Source organism: Carcharhinus amblyrhynchos, chromosome 3 (assembly GCF_965287045.1).
Source record: "Carcharhinus amblyrhynchos chromosome 3, sCarAmb.v2.hapA, whole genome shotgun sequence".
Taxonomy (NCBI): domain Eukaryota; kingdom Metazoa; phylum Chordata; class Chondrichthyes; order Carcharhiniformes; family Carcharhinidae; genus Carcharhinus; species Carcharhinus amblyrhynchos.
Window position 1 is genome coordinate 121472166 of NC_137326.1, and position 15936 is coordinate 121488101.

Here is a 15936-nt window from a genome sequence, read left to right on the forward strand (position 1 = left end):
ACTTTGTGTGATCAGCAAATTTAGCAATCATACCTTTGGACCCTTCACCCAAGTTATTTACATAAATAATAAAATGTTGAGGCCCCAGCAATGACCCCTGTGGCACACCACTTATCAAATCCTGCAACTGGAAAAAGACCCATTTATGCCAACTCTGTTTCCTGTTAGCCAATCTGTTTATCCCCTAACATCAGCTTTTATTTTCCACAATAACCTTTGATGTAGCACCTTATCAAATGTCTTCTGGAAATCTAAGTTTGGTCCATCCACCAGTTTCCCTTTATCCATAGCACATGTGACTCCTACAGAGAACTCCAATAAATTGGTTAAAAATGATTTTCCTTTCTCACCTCTATGCAAACCACTTCTTCATCCTGGTTTCCTGAACTTAGGTCATCCATCTCTCTAATGTGCTAAACCATGATTAATTACCAGAGCCACTCCCACTCACACCCCCCGTCCCCCCCACCTTTTCCTAACTTCCTGTCCTTCCCAAATGTCACATACCCTTCAATATTCAGGATAAGCCATGTCTCTATAACGGTTATCAGATTATACTTATTTCCATTTGGGCTATCAGTTCATCGGTTTTGTTTTGAATGCTCTATATATTCAGATGCAGAGCCTTTATTTTTGCCCTTTTATGAAAAGATACCCAGATACCAATTCAACCTCCAAACTAACAGAAAGAAACCATGACAGAGTTTACCGCTCCTCTGACAGGGGACGTGAATGAGATATGGGAGGATTCAAGCCTCTAAACCACCTGAACCTTTGAATTCAAGGGCTTGAAGGGGGTGGGGATAATGTTATAACTGTGACAATGCAGCAATACTGAGAATGTGGTAATAACAATGCAGTAAGCTAGTATGACACAAACTACATTGGATAAAGATTTGGGGGGAGTCATAGTTTAAAGATCTGGAAGATATAGGGTCAGTGTGGGACTGAGTGAAGTGCCATCCACACAGAGAGCACAGGAGCCCCACTCTGGGGCCAGTGGACAGCTCCACATGCAGACCCAGCCATAGAGACAGCCTCTTAGCTGTTACCCTCTAATATATGCATAAATAGTTCTAGTAGTTAATGAAGACTTACAGTTAACCTGCTTTAGACTACAAAAACTTCATTAAAACCTGAGATGTAACCACATCCTACAACATTATCCACAAAATGCAGGCTAAACCCAATGTGCTCAATGGCCATCCTCTGACTGTCCCGGAAAGTGATGGAAGGTCTAGTCGGTTGTGCTGTCAAAGGGTACACACTCACCAATTCCTGCTCCCCAATGCCCAGTTTTGGTTCTGCCATAATCATTCAGTTCCAGACCTAGGTTCAAACATGGACAAAAGAGCTGAATTCCAGAGGTGAGGGATGAGCCCTTGACATTAATGCAACATCTGAGTATGGCATCAAGGAGCACTGTAAAATTGAAGTCATACTTTAGAGTCATACCCAGCACAAAGAAAGATGGCTGTGGTTTTTGGAGGACAACGTTCTCAGCCCCATTGCTATAAGAGTTCCTCAGGCTAGTGTCCTAGACCCAATCATCTTCAGGCTGCTTCATCAATGACCTTCCCTCCTTCATAAGGTTAGAAGTAAGGACAGTCACTGATTATTTCGGTCTTGTTCAGTTCCATTTTCTATTTTGTGCATTAAGAAATGGTTCATGCCTGCATGTAGTAAGACCTGTACTACATTTAGAATTAGGTTGATAAGAGTGTCACACAAATGTCAGGCTTTGACTATCTCCAAGAAGAGAACATTTAAAGAGCTCCTCTTGATGTTTACCCTTTGGAAACATCCCAGAATCAACATGCCGGGTTTGCGATTGACCAAATGTTTAACTGGATTAGCGACATAAATACTGACTGGCCTGTGGTATTCTGGTTTATCCTTCTCCCCTTTCTTGAATAACATTAGGAACCCGCTAACCTTCCAACATTATTCTTGTATCCATAAGCATTGAAAGACCAATATTTCTTCTAGTTTGATTTTTGCCGTTTCCAGCAGCTATTCCATCTGAACCAGGTGACTTACCCACTTTCAGCAATGTTAAACTTCACAGAATGTCTTCTCTTTCTATTCCTATCCCACTCACAACTTCCCCCTTCTCTTTTAGTGTGATCTTGGCAACAACAACCTGTCTTTTTCTAGCACCCTCACTGTCGTACAACATCCCAAGCCGGATCATCACACAAAATTTAACTCTTAGCCACATAAATGGATACTCAGTTAGATAACCAAATGCTGAGTCAGAGTTTAAGGCAGAGAGATGAGGCAGCTGAATGCATGGGTACCAATGGAACAAAAGAGCAAAGAACAGTACAGCATAGGAAACAGGCCCTTCGGCCCTCCAAGCCTGTGCTGCTCATTGGTCCAACTAGAACATTTGTTTGTATCCCTCCATTCCCAGGCTGCTCATGTGACTATCCAGGTAATTCTTAAATGATGCCAGCGTGTCTGCCTCCACCACCCTACTTGGCAAGAGCAATGGCTGGAATTTAATCACCGTTCAAACTGGCGGGACTTTTCCACCCTGCTGCAGCAGAGGCAGCTTGTGAATGAGGGGTAGGAAGTGGGGGACGGGATGAGGAGAGATCCTCAAGGACATGGAGATAATCATGTAGGAGTGGGAAGAGAAACCATTGGTGATTCCACTGCTACTCTCTTAGTCATCTCCAAATGTATCCTTTGCATTTGGTTGTTTACACGTACAGCTGATGTTTAGAGAACTGTGGCTGTGACATTGCTGTGCTTCTCTAATATAGACATCAGCTCCTGCCCCTCTTTTCAGTCTGCCCATCACATCTCATCCTCAGGCACATGCCATCTCAATACTGTTCAGAAGTATAAAGCTGACTGAAGATTTCAATGTTTTTTAGTTAAAGTTCAAGAATCACATCCACATTCATCCAGTTAGAACCATTTCACGCTCGGAAACTGTCTTCTGTCTGCGAAGGCATAATGGCTGCTTTCTCCCACTGCGCCCTGAATAATGAAATGTTCTGACTGTGTAAAATCTCACCTCTTATAATGGACAATACTGACAGGCGGCCATTGCAGCTAGCAATGAGTGAAGGATAGGTAGGCCCCAGACATGAGGGAGAAGAGAACATGCATCATTCAGGGAGCTCCCTCACTCAGGAAAAGAATGAGAGAGTTAATTAGGCCAAATTCTCCGACCTTGCTGCAGTGGGGGTGTGGCGTGAATGGCTGGTAGGATTGCAACCCAGAAATTTGCAACTGGCCGGAATGAGATGAATGCAGGAAATCTTTGAGAATTGTCGTGCTGTGGGCAGTGACAGAGTTAGAGCGGACGTGGAGGAATTTGAAAACTGAGGATTTTGGAGTTCAGTTTCATGCTGCCTGCTGATTTCTTCTCATAAGCTCTCTTTCCCTCCAAATCAATCCCATACTTTCCATAATCGCCCTTCTTATTAACTAGCATGTGTCAGAAGCTTCTTTTTCCTGTTTATTTTAACTTTGGTTTCATCTCCACAACAGGCAAGTGTTTGGATAACAAAAGCACAGGATGACTGGTCTAGACCAGGCAAGGGGGCCGAATGCTTCACCGTGGGGAAGTTATGTCCAAAACCAACACTATCAATTCGATGTGACACTCCAACTTAAACAGAAGCACATCAAATTAATTGGCTCAGTGGACTAAAAACAAACGAGAGAAACAGAACACACAGAAAGGTTAGCAAACTTGGATGTCACAGTTGAACTCTTGAGACGCTAGATGCTATGAACGGTGAGAGAATCCCTCACCCCGTCAATCCATTAAATGTGTTATAAAATGCATGGTGACAGATGCATGTAGGACATTTACACATCATTTAATGACGAAGCAAATCACATCACAAGTCTGCTTAAATGAAGCATAACTTTGCAGACTCTGTAGACAGTTGGCCACTGATTAGATTAAAGCAGTCCTGCCGGGTCTATTTGAGGCAATCTCGACATACCTTTGTCTGATGGTTGCCACACTGTTTTGCTTCTCTCTGTTCCAAACCTGCACTGCGCAGCAAGATGACACTGCACTAATAGTGAGATGTGTGGCTGCTTCTAGAACCTAAACGAATACGCTCACAGAATCCCCCAAATGAGTTTCAGCTATCCAGCAGGACGTACACCTGTTACCCTCAGTGCAACTGCAACAGAAAATCCTCAACAGAAAATCCGAAGCTTTCACAAAAACCAGCAGAGGCACAATTCCCATTTTTGATCTGATTTGATTTATTGTTGTCACACGTATAGGTATACAGTGAAAAGTGTTGTTTCTTGCGTGCTATTCAGACAAAGCATACTGTTCATAGGGAAGGAAAGGAAAGAGTGCAGAATGTGGTGTTACAATCATAGCTAGGGTGTAGAAAAAGACTGACTTAATGCAAGGTAGGTCCATTCAAAAGCCTGACAGTAGCAGGGAAGGAGCTGTTCTTGAGTCAGTGGGTATGTGATCTCAGACTTTTGTATCTTTTTCCCAATGGAAGAAGGCAGAAGAGAGAATGTCCGGGATGCATGGGGTCCTTGATAATGCTGGTTGTTTTTCCAAGGCAGCGGGAGGTGTAGACAGAGTCAATGGATGGGAGGCTGGTTTGCGTGATGAACTGGGCTTCATTCATGATCCTTTGTAGTTTCTTGTGGTCTTAGACAGAGCAGGAGCCATACCAAGCTATGATACAACTGGAAAGAATGTTTTCAATGGTGCTTCTGTAGAAGTTGATGAGAGTTGTAGCAGTCATGCCAAATTTCCTAAGTCTCCTGTGAAAGTAGTGGCATTGGTGGGCTTTCTTATATGTAGCGTCCACATTGAGGGACCAGGACAGGTTTGTGGTGATCTGCACCTAAAAAATTGAAGCTCTCAATTATTTATACTTTGTCCCCATTGTTGCTCTGTTGACAGGAGCATGCACTCCACTGCGCTTGATGACTATCTCCTTTGTTTTGTTGACATCGAGGGAGAGATTATTGTGATCACACCAGTTAACTAGATTCTCCATCTCTTTCCTGTATTGTGTCTAGTCATTGTTTGAGATCTGCCCACAGCGGTGGTATCATCAGTAAACTTGAAAATCGAATTGGAGGGGAATTTAGCCACACAATCAGAGGTGTAGAAGAAGTAGGAGGCTGAAAACACAGCCTTGCAGAGCACCGGTGTTGAGGATGATCGCAGAGGGGGTGTTATTGCTTATCCTTACTGACTGTGGCCTGTGGCTGTGGAGAAGGACTTCCATGCAGAACCCATTAAAGGTTTCAATTCAGTTATTGGTGAACCTCCACAGACTGACTAATTAACCCTCTCATCTTTTCCTTAATGGAGGAGCTCCCTGAATGATGCATGTTCTCTTCTCCCTGGTGTCTGGGGCCTACCTATCTTTCGCTCATTGCTAGTTGCAGTGGCTGCTGTCAGTATTGTCCATTATAAGAGGTAGGATTTTACACAGTTAGAACATTTCATTATTCAGAGTGCAGCGGGAGAAGGCAGCCATAATGCTTCCAAAAGGCGCAGACAGGAAGGAAGTTTCCGAGTGTGAAATGGTCCTAACTGAATGAACTTGGGCGTGATTCTCAAACTTTCATTAAAAATATTCACCCACCAGATAGCTTTACACTACTGAACGGTATTGAGATGGCATGTGTCTGAGGGTGAGATGTGATGGGGAGACTGAATGGAGGGGCAGGAGCAGATGTCTATATTAAAGAAGCACAGCCAATGACACAACTGGCATTCTCTGACCATTAGCTATACCTGTAAACAATCAAATACAAAAGATACATTTGGAGATGACTAAGAGGGTAGTGGTGGAATTGCCAATGGTTTCTCTTCCCACTCCTGTCATTATCTCCGTGTCCCTGAGGATCTCTCCTCATCCCCTCTCCCATTTCCTATTCCTCGTTCACATGCTAGCCTCTGGGACACCATTCAGAAAACTGTGTTAGTTTTCACACGTATACTGATGACTCCAGCACCTCTCTCAACCCTTGCACTGGTTTTGATTTACCAGAAACTTCCTCCAACTCATCATTGAGAAGTCCAAAGCCTTTGGATGTGATCTAACCAGCCATTCACACCACGCTGCCGCTGCAGTAAAGTCAGAGGCTTTGGCTCCCAGCCAAATCTCTGTTCACTGCAGCGGTTTGGGAAATTCCAGCCAGCGTGAACGGCTATAATATTGTCTTTGCTGAATGCACATTCTGTTCTCTAGCCATGGACTCCGTCACTCTCTCTCTCTCTCTCTGGCACCTGTCTGAATCTGAACCAGACTGTTCGCAGTCTCAGTCTCATAATTCACCCAGAGATGATTTTCCAACCACATATTCACACCATCATGAAGACTACTTATTTGCGATGCTTTAACATTGCTGGAATCCACCCTGCCTCAGCTCACCTGTTGGCCCTATTTCAGGTCTTTCTTACCTCCGAACTTGACTATTTTACTGCACTCCAGGCCGACATCCCGGCTCCCAGCTTCAGAAAGTGTGGGGTTATCTAAACCTCTGCTGCCAGTGGCCTAACTTGCACTAAATCCCATTGACCCGTCACTGCTATCCTCACTGACCTACATTGTCTACATTAATTGCACAATATAAGTAAAGCTAAATGCAAGTTGTTGATGGAAAATCCTGAATTGGAGCAGTCTTTGTTGTTTTATATGAAGCATTTATCTGTAAAAGGAAACCTGCAGCACCTCTCGAGTTTTAAATTGAAGTGATTAAAATGTTCACTTCTTAATCTGCATTTGTTTTCCTTTTTCATATCACAGCTGGTCGCAGCCATCATCTTCCTCAGTTTGGGAGTTGTAGGGGCATTCACCTGTGTGGTTGTGGATGGTGTCTTCACAGCGATAAATATTGTGAGTTACATTCTTCTTTCAATTTAAAACAAAGTAACAAATACATTGGCCCTGAAGAAGCAGAAATCATAGAATCCCTACAGTGCAGAAGGAGGCCATTCGGCCCATCGAGTCTGCACTGACCACAATATCCCACCCAGGCCCTATCCCTGTAACTCAATGCTAGTCCCCCTGACACTAAGGGGCAATTTAGCATGACCAATCCACCTAACCAGCACATCTTTTGGATGGTGGGAGGAAACCAGAGCACCCGAAGGAAACCCATGCAGACATGGGGAGAATGTGCAAACTCCACACAGGCAGTCACCTGAGGCCGGAATTGAACCTGGGTCCTTTGTGCTATGAGGCAACAATGGTAACCACTGTGCCACTGTGCCGCCCCTACTTACCCTCCTTCAGTACTCACCAACAATAGGATATCCTTATAGATCCCTACAGTGCCGAAGGAGACCAAGACCCTATCTCCGTAATCCCATGTTTTTTGCCCACTAATCCCCCTGCACACCTTTGGAAACTAAGGGGCAGCTTAGCAGGGCCAATCCACCTAACCTGTATATCTTTGGACTGTGGGAGGAAACCCATGCAGACAGGGAGAAAGTGCAAACTCCACACAGTCACAAAAGCCAGAATTGAACACGGGTCCCCGGCACTGTGAGGCAGCAGTTCTAACCACTGTGCTACCATGCCACCTATACAATTAAACAGCATTATTATTGATCTTTGAATGAGACATTAAATCTGGCTCCCTTTTAGCTCATCCAATCTTTCAAAGGGATCTGAAAGATCCCATGGCATTTTTCAGAAAGAGATGGGGAGCTCTCCAATGAACTAGGAAATAATCCAAATGGAGGTCAGAAATAAAGGGTATGAGTTGGAACATAGTAGCAGATTTTAGAGTAGAGTGCTAGGCGATAAATGGATTTTAAAATCAATATTCTGTAGGGGAGAGAGGGGGTGGAAATAAAGGGGAGAAAACAATAGCAAATGGGAATAACTCATTACAAATAATTTGTAAACAAAACTCTTTTAAGTTTTTACTACACTCATGCGATGCGGGCGTCACTGGCTGGACCAGCGTTTGTTGCCCATCCCTAATTGTGCTGGAACTAAGTGGCTTGCTACGCCATTTCAGAGGGCATTTAAGAGTCAACCACATTGCTGTGGATCTGGAGTCATGTATTGGCCAGATCAGAAAAGGAAGACAGATTTCCTTCCCTAAAGGACATTAGGGCAAAAGGGTTTTTACGACAATTGACAGTGGTTACATTAAACATTTAATTCCAGATGTTTTTTACTGAATTCAAATTTCACCATCTGCCATGGCAGCATTTGAACCTGCGATCCCAGAGCCCTAGGTTTCTGGATTATTAGTCCAGTGACAATACCACTACAGTACTGCCTCTCCTTTAAGGAAGAAGTTAGTGTGGACTGATTCTGAAATTTATTGAATGATGACTTTATCGAAGATTTTTAAAAAATATTTTTCTTGTTCCTAGGATCTAAGACCTCTGCGTGTAGGTAGATGCCAATATTACACCAGTGGACAGAATTATATTTATGAAAATTACCTGGCTACCGTAAGTAGAAGTAATTTGTGGACTCTGAATGGTTCAAATGGTCATATATTGTTTGGAATTGGTAAACATTGTCAAGGTTTCCTAATATTGCAATTTGCTTTAAAGACAAGGATATTATTGAAATGTGAAATGGAGAGGCCATCAAATGTATAAAAACATAAAATAAAACAATTCAGACATCATAATTTCAAATCAGAATATTTAATGCAAAGAATTACTGAAAATTCCAACTATAATAAACCTTGTTTTGATCATTTCTTTAACGAATTATGATTTATGATTACATTTCTCAATTTGCACCTTGCTGTTTCCTCTGCCCCAAATCTTTATTCCTGAAGGTATTGGCCTTTGTGAGTATTTACATTATGCTAGGAATATTATTTTTCAGACTCTTATGCAACATTTTGAGTTAAACACTTGTGGGTTCTCAAAAATCTCAAAAGGTTGGCAAAGCATTGGCCATTAAAACAAATTACTTACAGGTGCACAACTCTGAAACGCTTAAATCAAACCCAGCTGTGGGTCTCTGCTGCACAGAAGCTAACATTTTCCAAGTAGCCCTGCAAACATTTTCTCTGCAGATAATTATCCAACTCTCCCTCAGACTCCACCACACTCTCAGGCAGTGCCTTCCAGATCCCAACTCAGCGAGAGCTATAAATAAGATTGAAGCAACCCCAAGATATGTTGCATGATTCTGCACAAGTCAGTATCCTTGATAAAAGAGTTGGAATGGGATCAATACAGCAAAGGAGGGAAAAGAATAGATTGACCATGTTCTATTGTTAGGCTATGAAATCAGAAACCCCCAAGGTTTATGAAGTTAAACTAGACGCCAACTGTTTGCTATTTTGGCATTGATGTGAGGATATGACATCTCACTTCATGCACAATTCTATTGACAAACTGGGAAGCTTTTCTCAAAACAAACTTTATTTAATAACATAGTTTAATTATAATAAATGAATTAGCTTAACATTTAACAATTGAAGAACACTAAAGCATGACAATATGTAGTCCTTCACTGCTAACCTTAAATTGAATTCCAATTTAAGCAATACTCCTCTTATTAATTTAAAATTCCTTTTCAAAATCAGTTAGCAACAAAGAGACTTATGTGCTTGTTCTTATGGTAAGTCCTAGAGCTGTTAAACACTTCTAAAGAGAGAGAGAAGGAGAGAAAGAGAGAGGGTTGTGTCTTCTGACAGCTCCACACAGCAGCCTCCAGAGAGAGAGAGAGAGAGACAGACAGACAAAGATACCTCTTGCTTCTCTCAGGACCAGGCAGAAAACTGAGTGGTTTAAAGAGAAAGTGTGTACCTTCCATGCAAGCTTAGCTCCTCCTAGTAGCTCATGACTCTGTCTCTTGTCAATCAACAAAATTAAAACCCTACTCTGAAACCCCAAGGGAAACCTAAATAACTACAAATGCGTTAACTCTGTTTAGACAAACACATCATTAGCTGAAATCAGTCATCATCCTACATTCTCAACATTTGAGATACCTGTTGCCCAGACAATTCAGCACCATGTAAAACAGAGCTGAATTTTAAACATACCCCTTACAAGAAAACATGACAAAGATGAATTTGTTAAAGGAATGGTAGAATCACACTATAAAATACAGATTAGACTGAATTGATAGAAATGAGTATTTGGTGTCCTCTGGTAAGGACCAAACAAGAGTTAGCTGTTCACACAAACTAGAAAGACCATTTATCTTCAGGCAGTGTATCAACAATCCTTCCCCTGCCTCCACCAAAGACAATCCCACAACGGAACAGGCTGCCAAAGGAAACAGTCACAACCCCTTTCACTTGTAATCTTCAAGCCCATCTTTAGGTTATTTCCATTTTAAAGTTTTCATTAGCAGGAAGACCAGGCCATCCCTGGTTTACTCATAGCACTACCCATAGAAATGTCAGTGGAAAATGGATATTAGTTGGTGATGCTGACACAACTGAAGTAGAAGGAATGGAACCTCTTACAGGACAAGGACGGACCCAGCTTCTCCAATCTATTCCCAGAATGTGTGTTCTTCATCCATGCAATCATTCTTGTAAATCATTTCCACATTCTGTCTTATGCCTGTAAATCCTTCCGAATATGTGCCACCCACAACCAAACACAATGTTCCCTTTGAGATGGAATCAGTGTTCACTAAAGCTTCACCTATGGAGGCGATCCTACCAGAATTTGGCAGAATGTTGGTTCTGGTGAGAAAAGTGGTGTGAATCACACGGACAGCTCCAGTGTCATTTCTGAGTAGATCTTGAGCCTCACCGACAAAAGTTTTTATGGCCATGAGCTTAACGTTCCACCTATGGCGGCTTCCTTCTGATTCACTCTTCGGGGGGGACATGATGGCCTAGTGGTATTATCACTAAACTATTAATCCAGAAACTCAGCCACAGCTGATCGTACCAATTACTGGTATAAACCTCCCTACTCGTATATCCAGAGCAATTCAATTTTCCATCTCTTCACCTGAGCAGGAGAGGCCAAGGGACTGTCAATGTGCCGATTGCCTGCCCACTCTGGGTGTAAGATGAAAGGGTTTTTTTTATTCATTTGTGGGATGCGGGCACCCCTGACTGGCCAGCATTTATTGCCTATCCCTAGTTGCCTTTGAACTGACTGGCTTGCTAGGCCATTTCAGAGGGCAGTCGAGAGTCAACCACATTGCTGTGGCTCTGGAGTCACATGTAGGCCAGACTGAGTGAGGATGGCAGATTTCCTTTCCTAAGGACATTAATGAACCACGTTGGTTTTTCCGACAAAAGACAATGGTTTCGCGGACATCAGTAGACTCTTAATTCCAGATATCCCGTGGGATTCGAACCTGGGTCCCCAGAACATTAACTGAGTTTCTGGATTAATAGTCTGCGATAATACCACTAAACCATTGCTTCCCGCCAAAAAGTGAAAACATACTTAGAGGGCCCTGCTGTGCCTAAGACTATTTATTCCAGCTTTGGTGAGTCCTATGATGTGCCCATTCATTGGCAGGGCGCATGCAGCTCTCTGTTAGGCAACCCTGATGTGGAGATGCTGGCGTTGGACTGGAATGGGCACAGTAAGAAGTCTCACAACACCACAGTAAAGTCCAACAGATTTATTTGATACCATGAGCTTTCGGAGCGCTGCTCTTTCATCAGGTGAGTGGCCATCCACTTGGTGAAGGAGCAGCGTTCTGAATGCTTCTGTTAGGCAGGAGTCAGATATATCGCTGAACATGATGTCCTCACTGCAAGTGATCTTCTTTCCCCTGCAGAGTCAGGCCACTGGCTGCAGCCCCCTGCCATTGCAAACATACAACCAGGCGGTTAGATAATGCTGACACAACATCATTAGTTTGACCTTGCACCCATTGAGGGAGATCTCACCACCACTTGAATTTTACGACTTTCTCAACCTGCCAATTCCCATGATTTTTCACACAGATCCCCACTCCCAGGGTTTGTAAACTCGGCTAAGATTGGAAAAGGTCTTTTCATCAGGACTCTTGCAGCCAAACAGAAGAGATATTTGTTCAATCAATTGAGAAAGCTTGCAGGGGAAAGTTTCTTTCTGTCGGTAAATGTAGAAGGAAGTGGGGTTGAAAGAGTATGAAAGAAAAATGTTTTGGCAGGTCAGAAATACAAGGAAGTGAAGAAAAAGGAATAACAAAGCTTCTCCAAAGGGAAACATGGCTGATATCGGGGAATAATGGGTGACATGGGAGTCAGTGAGGATTTGATAGGAAATCCAAAAGAGATTGGAATACATTTAAGATGCCTGAATAAGGAGAAGGTGCAAGAAGTTAGGGGAAAAGATCACAGTGCATAGAGTCATACAGCACAGAAAGGCCCTTCAGCCCGTCACACTTGTGCCAGTCAAACCTCCTAACGATTCATAGAATCCTACAGTGCAGAAAGAGGCCACTCGGCCCATCGAGTCTGCACCAACCACAATCCCACCCAAGCCTTATCCCCATATCCCTACATACTTTACCCACTAATCCCTCTAATCTATGCATCCCAGGACAATAAGGGGCAAATTAGAATCAACCTAGCCCACATATCTTTGGACTGTGGGGGGAAACCGGAGCACCCAGAGGAAACCCATGCAAACTCCACACAGGCAGTGACCTGAGCTGGGATTCGAACCCAGGTCCCTGGAATTGTGAAATAGCAGTGCTAACCATTGTGCTACTGTGATGCCCAATTCTGATCCCATTTCCCAGCACTTGGCCAACAGCCTAGTATGCCATGGCATCGCAAGCACACATCTAAATACTTCTTAAATGTTATGCCTCCACCACCCTTTGAAGCAGTGAGTTCCAGATCCCACCACCCTTTGTGTCAAAAGGTTTGTCCTGACATCCCTCCTAAACTTCCGCCCCTTATTTTAAATCTACGCCCCTTAGTCATTGGCCCCTGCACCAAGGGGAAACATTTATGCAAAGGAAGCCAGTTCTAAAGGCTGTTATTACTTATACAACCAGATGGTGTTAGGGTAAAGCTGGAACTAATATAATTTCATGCACACACCTAGGATGTGAGAAGTCATATGTGAAGGATTAATTTGCGCTTACATAACAACAGGTGAGATGGTGATTATATCTATGTTTACCACTTCAATATTGAGTGAGAACAAGGTAGCCAGCTCTCACATTCAATCGCTCAATACCATTTGAAATAAATTGCAGACTTGGGCACACACACAACTGGATGGTTAGTTGCAGCAATATTCTAGTTACGATATTTAATATTCTTTATTCCCACAGGTTAATATAGCTCTTAGGATGGTTATTCAGCTTTTCTTGTTACCAAATGTATGGCCATCATTTTACAGTTCAGTGTTTTTCTGATGGAAGCAGGTGCCTTGCCAGAATTTCAAAGAATCATGCAGTCTGAAAGTGCGGAGTAACACTTGCTATTGCTGTGACCTGTACAATTGTGCAAAGTGAGTATTCTGTCTTTCGGTATCGTAGCATTAACTGTCTTTATTTGGAGAAGAGCACAGAGAAGGGACACAATGAAGTGAGAAAGAGACGTGCGCAAAAAAGAGGGATGAACACTCTTACAAAAGGGTGTGGAGGGGAGTGAACCGCTCCTCTTTATTCCCCCCTCTCGATTGTAAATGACTTGTCCAATCTGAACGCACTTACTTTTTAGTAAGGAGCCAATCAAACCTGGTTTTTTTTTGAGTTGAAGAAGGAGTAGGCTCATTTGTTACTAAAGCTGAGAAAAAAGTCATAAAAGATAAATGGCACACAGATCTTAGAAGTAAGAAAACTGAGAGTCCGGATAAAAGTTAAAAGAACATATGATTACATCCTTTGCTTGCTTGCCCTTGAGGAATAGATTGTTGCAGCTGTTTGAAGTTAGCTCATTTCCTTTAAAATCCTGAGAAGTTGAATTGAAATTCAGTTATCTGCACTTTCCAGGAAGCAATCTAAGTTTTAATGAGAAAGAAAGAGAGAAATTCCTTCCTTGAGCAGTTTTTTCTCAGCTGATTTTGATGGCTTTAGGCTGGCTGGTCTGGCTGTCTTGGCAAACACAGTAAGAAGTCTGACAACACTAGGTTAAAGTCCAATAGGACTTCAGATCGCCTGAAGAAGGAGCGAGACTCTGAAAGCTTGTGCTACCAAATAAACCTGTTGGACTTTACCTTGATGTTGTGAGACTTCTTACTGTGCCCACCCCAGTCCAATGCTGGCATCTCCACATCATGTCTTGGCAAAAGCAGTTCTTGAATTTTCTAAGAATGGAATTTGATTAAGTCATTGTTGTAGAACAAATAATCACATTTTTAATCTTTCATTTCAGAAAGCTTTGACACATTTTAAGATAGTAGAAACTACAGGAGGTTTCTTTGAAGTCTATTTTGTGTACCTGACTAGTTACAGTTCCTATTGTTTTGTCACAATTGCTGTTGATTAAATTCTAGTACTTTACATTTTTAATAGCTTCCTTTCAAAGTTCCTTTTTTGAAGTGGACTTAACACTTCCCAGGTGTGAAATTCCATGCAACATGCCTGGGCTGGTCTGCAATGTGACCGATATAGGAACTGTCCGGAAAATAGGTAAACTTACAGTGTCAGACATCAGATGACTAGCAGCAGCCATCTTTGCTCAGTACATTTTCTTGTTTGTTTTAAAGAAACAGGCCTTCTTTAAACAATTCAGAATGTTTTTGATTAGCTGGTGAAGTAATTAGGTAGATCGCACTCAGTCAGTTTTGTGTTATCGTGACAACACACAAGACAAAGGTTAAAGTGAACAGAGATATTAAAAAATAGATTGTAACCACAAACCATTTCGAAACCTTTGATGATTTATGATTATATGATGAGAATTTTGTCCATAGTAGCGCAGATGCAACATCAATGTTGCCAATGGCTTTCCCCTAACCAGTTTCTTTTATAAGTCTCTACTTCTAACAGTTAGACTTCACTAAGGTCAAGCTTGCTCTCACAGCAGTTCTATTAATTAGCAAAAAAATCTGTTAATTTTACAATTCAAGTCAACCAAAGTAACAATAAAGGTAAAAATCCACACAGTGCCCACCCTCTGAAATGTGAGTCCAGTGTCAGTGTAAGAAATATAATGCTACTAATCCATTTTTTGTTTTCTTTATTTTTCCCTTGTGCATCACCCGTTTTAGCATTCATTAAAAGTCAATACTGAATATTAAAGGGTCAGTTTAATCAAACTTCAAATGACGAATCAAAGAATCCCTACAATGCAGAAGGAGGCCATTCAGCCCATCAAGTCTGCACCTACAACAACCCAACCCAGATCCCTATTCCCATAAATTCACACATCTACCCTGCTAATCCCCCCAACACTAGTGTCAATTTAACATGGCAAATCAACTTAACCTGCATATCTTTAAACTATGGAAGGAAACCAGAGCACCTGGAGGAAACCCATGCAGACATGAGGAGAATGTGCGAACTCCAAACAGACAGTGACCTGAGGCCAGAATTGAACCCAGTTCCTGGCACTGTAAGGCAGCAGTGCTAATCACTGTGCCATCGTGCCACCCCAAACCTGTACAAAAAGGAGCAGTTCCTAACAGTCTGACAGAACCAACTCAGGTCGAAATGATTCTAAGTGAGACATTGCTGAGTAATAATTGTTAAGGAATCATCCAAAAGTGCTCACACTAAAATTGATATGAAACACTGACATTTATTTTTAACTGAAGTTCATCTTTACTTTGGTATCTATTGTTGGGTGGTTCCGCTCTCCTTTCAATTGGTTACTTGTTGTTGTACAGGAGATTTTGGCCTTCAAGAAGTACCTCTTAAATAACAATAGGTTAAAGCAATTGAGATAAAGGAAGAATGATAAAGGCTTTTACTATTTTACACCATCTTTGGCCTCTCTCATAATGAACTCAATAACCAAGAGGAGAAGGAATGTTGAAGGTAAGCAGCTTTACCGTCCTCCTGTGTGGATGTTGAAAGAGTTTTCATTGCCCATTCTGGTTTTGATCCAGCAATGAGA

General features: G+C 42.2%; 1 protein-coding gene across 1 annotated transcript in view; it reads left to right on the forward strand.

The window, feature by feature from the left end:
* Positions 1-15936, forward strand: part of LOC145341515 (transmembrane protein 255B) — a 58828-nt gene that overhangs the window by 31166 nt on the left and 11726 nt on the right. The window contains exons 4-6 of the mRNA XM_080186495.1: positions 6771-6860; positions 8357-8437; positions 13299-13384. Of these exons, the coding sequence (XP_080042621.1) occupies positions 6771-6860; positions 8357-8437; positions 13299-13384 (257 nt within the window). The remainder of the gene's footprint in view (positions 1-6770; positions 6861-8356; positions 8438-13298; positions 13385-15936) is intronic.